Below are 12,860 nucleotides of genomic sequence, written 5' to 3'. Positions count from 1 at the left end.
GAATTCAGCAAAGTTGCAGGATACAAAATTAATACACAGAAATCTGTTGCATTCTGACACACTAACAATGAACTAGCAGAGAGAGAAATCAGGAAAACAACTCCATTCACAATTGCATCAAAAAGAATAAAATAACTAGGAATAAAGCTACCCAAGGAAGTGAAAGACCTATACCCTGAAAAGTACAAGACACTCTTTAAGAGAAATAAAGAGGACACTAACAAATGGAAATTCATCCCATGCTCTTGGCTATGAAGAATTAATATTGTCAAAATGGCCATCCTGCATAAAGCAATCTACAGATTCAATGCAATCCCTATCAAAACACCAACAGTATTCTTCAACAAACTGGAACAAATAGTTCTAAAATTCATATGGACTTGATGATGGGGAGAGTCTAGTAAACATAATGTTCCTCATGTAATTGTAGATTAATGACACACACAAAAAAAATTCATATGGAACCACAAAAGACCCCAAATAGCCAAAGCAATCCTGAGAAGGAAGAATAAAGTGGGGGGGATCTCGCTTCCCAACTTCAAGCTCTACTACAAAGCCACAGTAATCAAGACAATTTGGTACTGGCTCAAGAGCAGACCCATAGACCAGTGGAACAGACTAGAGAGCCCAGATATAAACCCAAGTATATATGGTCAATTAATATACGATAAAGGAGCCATTGATATACAATGGGGAAATGACAGCCTCTTCAACAGCTGGTGTTGGCAAAACTGGACAGCTACATGTAAGAGAATGAAACTGAATTATTGTCTGACCCCATACACAAAAGTCAACTCAGAAGGGACCAAAGACCTGAATGTAAGTCATGAAACCATAAAACTCTTAGAAGAAAACATAGGCAAAACTCTCTTGAATATAAACATGAACAACTTCTTCATGAACGTATCCCCACCGGCAAGGGAAACAAAAGCAAAAATGAACAAGTGGGACTATATCAAACTAAAAAGCTTCTGTACAGCAAAGGACACCATCAGTAGAACAAAAAGGCATCCTACTGCATGGGAGAATATATTCCTAAATGGCATATCCAATAAAGGGTTGACATCCAAAACATATAAAGAGCTCATGCATCCCAACAAACAAAATTAAATAATCCAATTAAAAAATGGGCAGAGGAGCTGAACAGACACTTCTCCAAAGAAGAAATTCAGATGGCCAACAGGCACATGAAAAGATGCTCCACATCGCTAATCAGGGAAATGCAAATTAAAACCACAATGAGATATCATCTCACACCAGTGAGGATGGCCACCATCCATAAGACAAACAATAACACAGGGAAGACAAGTAATGATTCTATAGCATCTTCTACACTGGTGGACAGTGACTGTAATGGGGTATGTGGTGAGGACTTGATAATAGGGGGACTCTAGTAACCATAATGTGGTTCATGTAATTGTACATAAATAATACAAAAAAAAGTGACTTCCCTGAGAACCAATAAGATAAAAAGTAACTTTAAAAAAAAACAACCAATTGTACTGCATGTACCTTATTTGCATACCAATTGGAGCAAAGTGAAAAAAAAATTTATAACACAGGTAAATGTAAACACTGGCTGGTTATTTGATCTTAAGAGGTTACTGTTAACTTTTTTAGGCAAGAAAATGGTGTTGTGGTTACTGAAAAATAAATACAGGTGATAAATTATCTAGGTTTGCTTCAAAATAATTGTGTGTGTGCATGCATGTGTGTAGGGGGAATAATAATGAAACAAGACTAATGATAAATTGATAACTGCTGATCCGTGATGGGTACACATGGGGGGGGGTGTCATTGTACTATTCTACTTCGGTTATGTTTGACATGTCCCATAATAAAATTAAATAAAGTGACTCTCCCCAGTTACTCTCTCATACCCTGGTTATTACCTAACGAGCACTTACCACAATTTGTTACCACTTTGTTTTTTAATTTTTTCATTGTCTGTCTCTTCCACTAGAATGAAAGCACCATGAAGGCAGGGACCAGATCTGTCACGCCGATCTGTGTCCCCAGCCTGCCAGTGGCAATATGACATGAAGGATGAATTAATTAATCCCTCAGAATTGATTAGGCTGACTATTGCACCCACTCACTTTAGACAGAATGTGAACCTTCTGCAGATCTGCGACTGTGAACATTTAGAAGTCTGACTTATAATCCCTTGCAAAGTAGCTCACTTCACATTAGTCAAGTGTGCTGGTGTGCTCATACCCTTTTACAGATACTTGGCTAACAGAGTTAATTCTGGGTAGAACTGCAACCTGTTGGGTCCACCAGGATGTGACAACTACAGAGGATTTCATGGCAGGATCCTGAGACAGTGATACTGAGCAACATAATAAACAATATAGCAATTTTGGGGATCCCGACTTAGCTGAACTGACATCTATTAATCACCAAGACCTAGCTTAAGGAACTACTGAATCTGTCCGCAACATCAACTATACCAATGCTTTCCAAATTTGCTTTCTGAAGACAGTCTTCAAAATTCAAATGGACAGGCAGGAGGGAGCCAGGGAGGACTTTGTGGAGCAACTTCAGTATTTTTTGAAGTTGAAGTCCTAAAATAGCACTGTCCAATATGGGAGTTGCTGGACTCATGTTAGTGAGCACATCACATATGGCTGGTATGACCAAGGAACTGAACTGAGATGTGCTGTAAGGGTAAAACACACACTTAATGTAAAGTCAGCATAAATAAAAGGAAAATATAGCTCAGTTTTCATACTGCTGGCATATCAAAATTATTATACTTTGGGGTTTCTTTTTAAAATTTCTGCCCAAGTGGACTGATAGATGAATTATGAGGGCTTTTTAATGTACAGCTTGACATATTCTGATGTGTATACACTCATGTGCCCAGATAAAGATGTCAAACATTCTAATTTTTCCCCCTTCACTTATCTCACACATCTCCCCACCCCCTCTCCCCTATGGTACTCACCAGTTTGTTCTATGTTTGAATCTATTTGTTTTGTTTTTTAGATTACACATGTAGGTGAAATCATATGGCATTCTGTCTTTCTCTGACTTGTTTTACTTAGCATAGTATTTGTGCCATAAGATATATATAATTTGCATATAAATTATAATACTTTGGATATAGTAGGACAAATATATTAAAATTTTTAAAAATGCACATGGACAAGAACAAGTGACACATCTTGGAGAACATGTTCTCCAAGTCACTCACTGTGGTAGGCCCAAATAAGAGAGGCAGTGGTAGTATAATAGGGCTTCTCAGATCTCCCTTACCAATACTGCCCACCCTTTGAAAGGTTCCAGGCTACAAGGGTCCCTTCTGTTTTTCAGTGCACAACTCAGGGGTCTCGACCAAGTACTTCAAATATCTGAGCAACTTTAGAACTTAAAGACTTATTTTAATCCTGCCTGTAGGTAAGGGGTGAGTCCCATACCTCCACTTCCTTGACCAAGATCTCCATTTCCCTTGGGGGAGAGTGACAGACAGGCACGTTGATTTCCAATAAAATGTCAATTATGTCCTCTGCAACTGGTATCAGAGGCCTATGGATCTAATTTCAGCCAAGAACACAGAATATCAACTGTGCTCCAGACAGTCACATGCCAGAGCCAACTATCTGATTAGGAGCTAAGGAAACATCAGTCTGACAACTCATCCAAAACAGTATAAGTGATACATTAATTATCCATTCTAAGCTTTCTTATTATCATCTAAGACCAGAAAAGAACATTCTTAGACATACGGTGGTTTATTGCTCTTTACAAATGCCTCAACTATCAAAGCCAATATAAAATTGTTTACATTGTCCATTATGTTACTCAATATCATTATTTAAGGGTCCCACCCATAATTCTTAGAATTTTGTGCCTAGAAGTGGCTAAAGAGTTTTAAGAAAATTAAAACTACATAATCCGCTGCATATGCCTTTATCCCTTTGGCTGCCAGGAAGTCAAGGGATACAGTTAAAGTAGCACTAAACTTCAGTAATCACTTTATCCTAAATTCTTGGCACAATTACTACAGTCCTTCGTTCTAGTAGGCTTCTGATGTATCTACTTAACGAACCTTTTTGCACGTGTGTAACTATCATGAAACATACTTCAGATACTTTCTTGAAGACAGATAAGGTATTAATTATAAAACTAAATTATCACTGCCAGTTTCAACATCAGTGAGCATTTGCTAAATACATAGCTTTAGCAGAGATGATTCCTTTAAAAAATATATTCTAATATCACATAAGGTTTGAAAAGTAATTCTTAAAAAAATCACTGGCTATGTCCTTCCAATGAGAAAACAAGGTCCTCCCTTACCCTCTCCTGTAGTATCAGGCAACCGTGTACCTGACTGGCATGGAATGTAACAAACACAAAAAGGAAATAAAGTGAATCTGAAAGGCAGGTGTGGAAAATCTCAAGTATTTAGATGGAGACATTGGTATGTACAAAATACATGGATTAACTAACCAAGAGATACAGTTCTTAGGAAAATTATAGGAGACCAAACTTAAACTCTTCCCCCTCTCAACCTATCCAGAGCAAACAAATAAACCAGTTATTTATGAATATCGAAGAAAACTTAAAAAATTCTGGCACATTCTAAAGTTTCAAAAGCTCTGATGAGATACTGTATCAATGAAAAATCTACAGAACAATAGTACCCAGAGTTGGGCAAGTTACTTAACCTCTCAATCTAAGTTCCTTCATCCATATATAACGGGGACAGTAACTCCTCATAGCAGTGTTGAGGGGATTATGTATATAAACTGCTTAGCATGGGAGCTAGCATATCTTAAGCGTTCACTATACATTATTAGTAATATCGTTACTGCTGCTGAGAGTGGAAATTGGTTCAACTTTTCTGAAGAGCAATTTGGCAATAGGTACCAAAAGCCTGAAAAATGGCATATACCCTTTAATAATCCCCCTCCTCGGGATTTATCCTAAGTAAATAATCAGAAATATTTAGAAGACTTACGTTTTAGAGTTTTCATATAAAAGCATTAGATCAAAAAATGGGAAATAGATAATAAAAGGGACTTGTTTATCTAATATTATGGTAAAACTGTAAGTTAAGACTTACAGCTATTTACAGCTATGTAAACAGAACATTAAGGGGAGAAGCTTCAAAATATATTAAGTGAAGAAAGCTATAAACAGCATCTTACATTTATGAGAAAGTATATAAACACACAGAAACATCTGGGAGGTCATAAATCAAAATGTGAACAGTTTATCTTGGGTGGTGGAATTATTTGGGATGTCTTTTTCCGCCGTATACATTTTCCACGTTTTCTGCAATACTATCCCCCACCCCCCACCCCGCTTCTTACCAACATTTATTGTGCATTTATTGTGTTGGACACATAGAACTTTACCCTTATCTCATTTAGTTCTCACAACAACTATACGGGTAGATACTACTTTACAAATCAACGCAAGTAAAAGAAAGTAAGATTTCAAATCCAGGTTCTCTGATTCCAGAGTTGAACTTTTAACCTCTCTTATCTGTGTGTGTGATACACCCACCTATGTGTGTGTATGTTTCCTAAATAAATGAACAGCAATGGATGATCCTGACTTCTGTAGAAAGCCACTCTGCTCAGGAGAGCATCAACCTCGAGATACTGCCAAATTGTAGCAAATAGGATAAGCTATCTCATTTGAGGATGGGCTCTGCAGTTCCCCCATCTGATGTCCCAGAGCACCCCCTGAGCTGCTCTGTCCATGACCTTTAGATCCCAAGAGTCACACTGGGCATTAGTCCCAAGAGTCCCAAGAGTTAGCATTTCTGCAGCGCATAAAAGCTGAAGGTTTGGGGGGTGGGGTAAAGCTCCAAAGGCAAGATTCTCGATTCTGTTCAATGAAGATCTCAGAACAGCTAAGGAACCAAAAAGCTAATAATTAATCCAGAAACAAGAAAACCTAACCAGTCAGCAATTTACCACGTTGGGCTTAATTTTACCCAGTTTCCAAGCACATTACCGTCCAGTTGTTACAAAATGAAATCAGCCTTTTATCTCAGAGAAATAGATTGGGATTGCTGATGAATACAGATATCAGTTCTTCCCATCCCCCTTCCAATATAGCCTCAGGTTCTGTGATATTGCATTCCATTATGCAAGGCTGAAGGGTTTAACACAAGGAAAAATAAAGTCCCTGTATTTTTCCTAAAAGTATAGGAAAAGGATTTAATAACCACACTTCTCTAAGGGGGCCAAAAAATACTCTCTAAATGAAAATTTTCCTTGCCTCCCAGCTTTTTGCAAAATCTGGTCATGTTTTGTCTTCGTTATTACAGCCAATGAGTCATAATGGTGTGGTCAAAGCTAAAGACACCAGCTTGGCTAGCCTCTTGACTTAAGGTATTGCCTAGTTACAGACGGCATCAGTGTTTGCACTATCATTTGCACCACAACCAGCGGCACAATATCAAGCATCCAGAAGGAAGCTGTCCACTATAGGTGAATGCTTTTATCAGCAGAGTCTAAAAAGAGTAAGGGGAATTACTCTGGCAATAAGCTTAAAGAAAAGTAAAAAGGAACAAAAGCATTTAAGAAAAAAATGTTCAAAACAATTTAAAGTTATTTAATTGATCAGTAGCTTTGGTGATCAGATGATCACCCTTAAGAGACGACTGTAAGTGTAAGATTGTGGGCAGTGATGTGATTTGATCAACAGGGTAATGAAAAGACAAAGTATGCATATCAGAACCAGAAGACTCTACATTTAGGTGGAAGGGGTATTGAATGGATCAGGTAACCAAGTTATCTCTAAGATGGCCCCAAGGTGCAGGAGGGGATGGAAGTTGGGGGAGGGAGCAAGTTTAATTAATTAGCAAGGCAATGAAAAAAATTCGAGTTACAATGCACTACGGGATCCCCGTCTTCCACTCCATTGCCTTCCCTCAATTATTTTAACTTTCAGGGATAAAACTGTTTTCCAAACTCCCCAGAAAGCGCTAAGAGACGTGAACAAGTTCAGGATAGACTTTGCTACTGAAAAATATGCTTTTGTATTATCTGTACCAGTAGCTGCACTGGGGACTCCAGAATAAAGGGTCTCTAAAATTTTCCGGATGGCTGAAGCTGAGATGCTGGCAATCAGGATGGAGAGTTAACACACCACTTTATCTCATCAACTAGATTTAACTTAAGTTTGCCTCCGATTCTAAAGATTCTGAAGACAGGGCTCTAAAGATGTGAAAAGTCAACGCCTGCCAATCTAAGGGAAGTTCTCAGTAATAATTTTGGCGCCCTCGATACCTAATGTTAGTTTCCCTTCAACACCAAACCCGACCGACACCATTTCGAATTGAAAAGCTCCCTTTCGGAGTACAGTATTAACACCAGGGGAGCTCAGTACACAGTAGGAGCTCCCAAGCAAGCGGGTCCAGGAGCTGAAGCGAATCCATTCCGGACTGGATGGCTCAGCAGCGAAGCGACAAAACCACGTGTCCTTATAGCTAAGGCTGAGTCTTTGCCCTCCCGTAGCTGTAGGCAGCCACAATCCCCGCTTTGGGTCCTCCAGCCCATGCCTTCAAACCCAGCAGCCCTGCCTCATGCTCCATCTTGACTCCACCCCACAGCACGGTGAGAATGAACGTGACTCTTCCATGAGTGGTAAAATAACGGAAACAGCCCGGGGGGCACGCAAGCCAGAGCTGCCCCTTCCCTCCACCTCGGTGCCTCGCAAACTCCCGCGGAGGCCCCATCTCCCTACCCTCTGCCGCCCAGGCGTCGCCCCCGCCGCCTGGGCAGGTGAGGCCGGTCGGAGCCCCAACGTCGCCCTTACCAGGTTTCCTGGTTGCTGAATTTCTTAGTCACCACCTTGCCTAGCTCCAGGCCCAGGCGGTCGGCAATTTTCTGAGATAAATCCTGGTGGGAGCTGCCGCTGAAGATCTTAATATTCGGCATCTTGGCCAACTACCTAGGCACTCCGTTCAGCGATCACTGCTGCTGCCAAGACACCAACTGAAGTGGGCCCGGAGACTCGGTACCAGCCGCTTCCCGTTGCTACTCCGCCATCTTACATTCCCGCCCGCCGCGCGGCTCTAAATTACCCAGCGCCGGAGAGGCGGGGTCACCAGGGAAGTCCACACCCCACCCGCCCTGACTGGCTGAGCCGTAGCGAGGGGCGGGCCCTCGCGGTAACTCCGCCTGCCGCCGGCCCTCTCAGGTATCGGCTGGAGGCCATGAAGCGGGCTTCATGGCTATGAACTAGCTGGGCTGACGCCGGGAGGGGCTAGAGAACCTAGGCAAACCGCGGTAGGCTTAGGGGTGGAGACCTGCCGGTGACGCGTAGGGCCTGAGTTTTCCCGCTAGCGGGAAATCAGCCACGCTTTTTTTTTTTCTTCAGCACTACAAAGTAAGTATGGCTCTACCGTTCCTTTTAAGAAACGCTGCGTATCAGGACGGCAGCCACAGTTCGTCAGAATGAAGGGGAGATTTCTGAACATGAGTTTGCATAGCTCTGAACATGATTTTTTAAGACGGGGCCGAATTGAAGCACGTCTGCATCACGTAGAGACACCCCTTGGCACAGGCACATCCAAAGGGCTTATTTGCCTTTCCCTGGAAGACCATGGGGAAAGTGACTGAAGGCTTGTCACCTGAATCACTCAGAGGCATTGCAAGAGGAAGTTGCGTTGTGTTTCTGACTCTGGGACCAAGAATGTTCAAACAAATGAAGGAGTATGGCTTTTCCAAAATTTCTGGGCAACGAAGGTCTGATGTATCCAACCTTTGGAAAGGAGAGAAACTATAGTATATTTACAGGACTTCAGATTACTAGTCCTGAAATAATTGGAAAACCTGGGTTTTGGTCCTACCTGCCTCATGTGACCTTAGCGTCATTGTTGCTAATGTGAACTTTTATACCATGTTTTATTATTTTTATGACAATTGCTAATTGGGCCAAAGCGTTTATTCTTGCACAACATGTTCATTAAGCATATTCCAATCATAGGTTAAAGTTAGGAGAAAAACCATACAATTTTAGAATTTTAGACTAAAAAAACACAATTTCAATTATGAGCACCACAGAGCTCATAACTGTAAGCTATAAAAATAGAAGGGACTTCAGAAATCATCTAGCCTACTAGTTTCATTTTACATATGGTGAAACAGACCCAGAGATGAAGGGATTTGGCTGTGTGGCAAAGACAGAAAATATGCAAAGCAGCATCCTATTTTTTTTAACTGCCGTTTTCAGCAGTGTCCATGGAGGACCTCTCCTTCTGACCTTTTGTCATACTTCTTCGAGTTCAGAAATTTAATATACACCCAGTTGTATAGGAACATAATTGGCTCTGGAACAATGCAGGAATTAGGGGTGTCGGCCCCCACACAGTCGAAAATTTGCATATAACTTCTGATTCTCTAAAAACTTAACTACTAACCGCCTGCTGTTGACCAGAAGCCTTGTGGATAACATGAACAGTTGATGAACACATAGTTTATAGGTTATATGTATCATATACTATATTCTTATGATAAATTAAGCAGAAGAAAGGAAAATGTTTTTTCAAATTATTGCAAATCTCCAAAACCTTTCCAATATATTCACTGAAGAAAATCCACGTATAAGTGGACCTGCACAGTTCAAACCCATGTTTTAAATAAAGAAAATATATATTATGTCAAATGGTGAAAACTGCTATATAGATAAGGCAAGGAAGTGGGATAATGTGCCAGGGACATTGTGGGGGAAGGAAGGATATAATTTTAAGTGCAGTAGTCAGAGAAGGCCTACCTGGGAAGATAATATTTGAGCAAAGACCTGAAGGAGATAAAAGGAATGAGCCATGTTGATATCTGGGACAACCAGAGGGAACAGCAAGTGCAAAGATCCCTAGGCAGGAGAGTATCTAACTTGTCTGAGGAATAGTAAAGAGGTGGGTGTGTCTGGAGCAGAGTGAATGTTGGTATACTGAGGGTGGAGTGCACCTGTAAGAGAAAATAAGGTCAGTGAGATAAGGGCAATTAGTGGTTACCCAAAGAAGAAAAAAACCCACTAATTTGAGAAGATATGTGCAACCTTATGTTTACTGCAGTATTATTTACAATAGTCAAGATATAGAAGAAACCTAAGTGTCTGTCAATAGATGAGTGGATAAAGAAGATATTACATATATGAGTGTGTGTGTGTGTATATATATATATATATATATATATATATATATATATATATATATAATGGAATATTATTCAGCCATAAAAAAGGGCGAACTATTACCATTTGTGGAAACACTGATGGACCTTTGAGTAATATGGACCATGGACCATAGAGGATACTATACTAAAAGAAATAAGTCAGAGAAAGAAAAATACCATGAATTCACTTATGTGTGCATTGTGAAAAACAAAACAAACAAACAAACAAAAACAACCTCCCCTCCCCAAGAAACAGACTCATAAATTCAGAGAACAAACTGGTAGTTTCCAGAGGGAGGTGGGGGGATAGGTAAAATAGGTGAAGGGGATGAAGACACACAAATCTCCAATTATAAAATAAATAAGTCATAGGGATGAAAAATGCAGCATAGGGATTATAGTCAATAATATTATAATAACTTTGTATGGTGACAGATGGTAACTACATTTATTGTGATGTGCATTTTGTAATGTATATAAATGTCAGATCACTATGTTGTAAACCTGAAACTGATATTATATCAACTATACTTGAATAAAAATCTTAAAAATACAGGAAATGTGTTTAAAAAAAAGGAATTGGTGGGAGGGTGCATATCCTGCAGGAACTTGTAGGCCATTTTAACGATTTCTGCTTTTACTGAGCAAGGGTTTTTAGTAAAGAATGACATGATCTGCTTTCCATTTTAAAAGGATTACCTCAGCTAACAATAGAGTGTAGGGGGCAAGATAGGAAGCCAGGAGACCAATTAGGATTTGCCTGCCTAATAGGGAAGATTAGACACTTATACAAACAATTGTAAGCCACAGTACAATTTAACACAGTGCCACAGAGAAACCTGTGTTTGGCTATAGGTAAGCTGCTATAACGGAGACTCTAAAATATAGTGATTCAAATAAGACATATTATTTCTCTGTTCATAACATGCTGGCCAGCCTAGGCCGGTGGGACAGTTCTACTCTATGCTAGGTCATGAGCACATCCACATTCCAGCTCATAGGAAGGAAGAAACAGAAGAGGTCTGGGCAAAGGATTTCCCTTTGAGCAAGTTATGTGGAATTTGTCCATTTCACTTTTTGTCACATCCCTTTGGCAAGACTTAATCACATGGAAAGAGCTTAGCTGCAAGTCACACCTAGCTGCAAGAAAGACTAGGGCGTGCCTTGTTAGATGGCCCTACACCCAGAAAGAAGAGGAAAATGGATTTCGGAGGTACAACTAGTCACCAGCCACGAGACCCAAACAAAGTGATATGCAAACTCAGTGTGGTACAGGGTACTGCCTCTGCATGGGGCATCCTGGGAGGTAATTCTGGAGGTAGAAGCACATGAGCTAAGCCTTGAAGGATGGGTAGGGTTTTTTTTTTAATTAAGGTATGATTGATATACACTCTTCTGAAGGTTTCACATGAAAAAACAAAGTGGTTACTACATTTACCCATATTATCAAGTCCCCACCGATACCCCAATGCAATCACTGTCCGTCAGTGTAGTAAGATGCCACAGATTCACTACTTGCCTTCTCTGTGCTACACTGTTCTCCCTTTGATCCCCCACACCATGTGTACTAAACATAATACATCTCCATCCCCTTTTCCCTCCCTCCACATCTACCCTCCCACACCCCTCCCCTTTGGTAACCACTAGTCCCTTCTTGGAGTCTCTGAGTCTGCTGCTATTTTGTTCCTTCAGTTTTGCTTCGTTGTTATACTCCACAAATGAGGGAAATCATTTGGCACTTGTCTCTCTAAGTGACTTATTTCACTGAGCATAATATCCTCCAGCTCCATCCATGTTGTTGCAAAGGGTATGATTCGTTTCTTTCTTATGGCTGAATAGTATTCCATTGTGTATATGTACCACAGCTTCTTTATCCATTCATCTACTGATGGGCACTTAGGTTACTTCCATATCTTGGCTATTGTAAATAGTGCTGCAATAAACATAGGTGTGCATATGTCTTTTTGAATCTGAGAAGTTGTATTCTTTGGGTAAATTCCAAGGAGTGGGATTCCCACGTCAAATGCTATTTCTATTTTTAGTTTTTTGAGGAACCTCCATATTGCTTTCCACAATGGGTGAACTAGCTTCCATTCTCACCAGCAGTGTAGGAGGGTTCCCCTTTCTCTGCATCCTCACCACCATTTGTTGTTCTTAGTCTTTTCGATGCTGGCCATCCTTACTGGTGTGAGGTGATATCTCATTGTGGTTTTAATTTGCATTTCTCTGATGATTAGTGATGTGGAGCATCTTTTTATGTGTCTGTTGGCCAGCTGAATTTCTTCTTTGGAGAACTGTCTCCTCATGTCCTCTGCCCATTTTTTGATCGGATTACTTGCTTTTTGGGTGTTGAGGCGTGTGAGCTCTTTATATATTTTGGTTGTTAATCCCTTGTTGGATATGTCACTTACAACTATATTCTCCCATACTGTAGGATGTATTTTTGTTCTGTTGATGGTCTCCTTTGCCATACAGAAACTTCTTAGTTTGATGTAGTCCCATGAGTTCATTTTGCTTTTGTTTCCCTTGCTTGAGGAGATGCATTCAGGAAGAAGTTGCTCATGCTTATTTATATTCAGGAGATTTTTGCCTATGTTGCCTTCTAAGAGTTTTATGGTTTCAAGACTTATATTCAGGTCTTTGATCCACTTCGAGTTTACTTTTGTGTATGGGGTTAAACAATAATGCAGTTTCATTTTCTTGCATGTAGCTGTCCAG

General features: G+C 40.2%; 1 protein-coding gene across 1 annotated transcript in view; it reads right to left on the bottom strand.

The window, feature by feature from the left end:
• PRPS1 (phosphoribosyl pyrophosphate synthetase 1) overlaps positions 1-8,046 on the bottom strand; it is a 42,442-nt gene extending 34,396 nt beyond the window's left edge. The window contains exon 1 of the mRNA XM_017657236.3: positions 7,783-8,046. Within this exon, the coding sequence (XP_017512725.1) occupies positions 7,783-7,904 (122 nt within the window). The 5' untranslated portion in view covers positions 7,905-8,046. The remainder of the gene's footprint in view (positions 1-7,782) is intronic.
• Between the last annotated feature and the right edge of the window lie 4,814 nt (positions 8,047-12,860).

Source organism: Manis javanica, chromosome X (genome assembly GCF_040802235.1).
Source record: "Manis javanica isolate MJ-LG chromosome X, MJ_LKY, whole genome shotgun sequence".
In the NCBI taxonomy this organism is placed as follows: Eukaryota; Metazoa; Chordata; class Mammalia; order Pholidota; family Manidae; genus Manis; species Manis javanica.
This window is presented reverse-complemented; position numbering and strand designations above follow the sequence as displayed.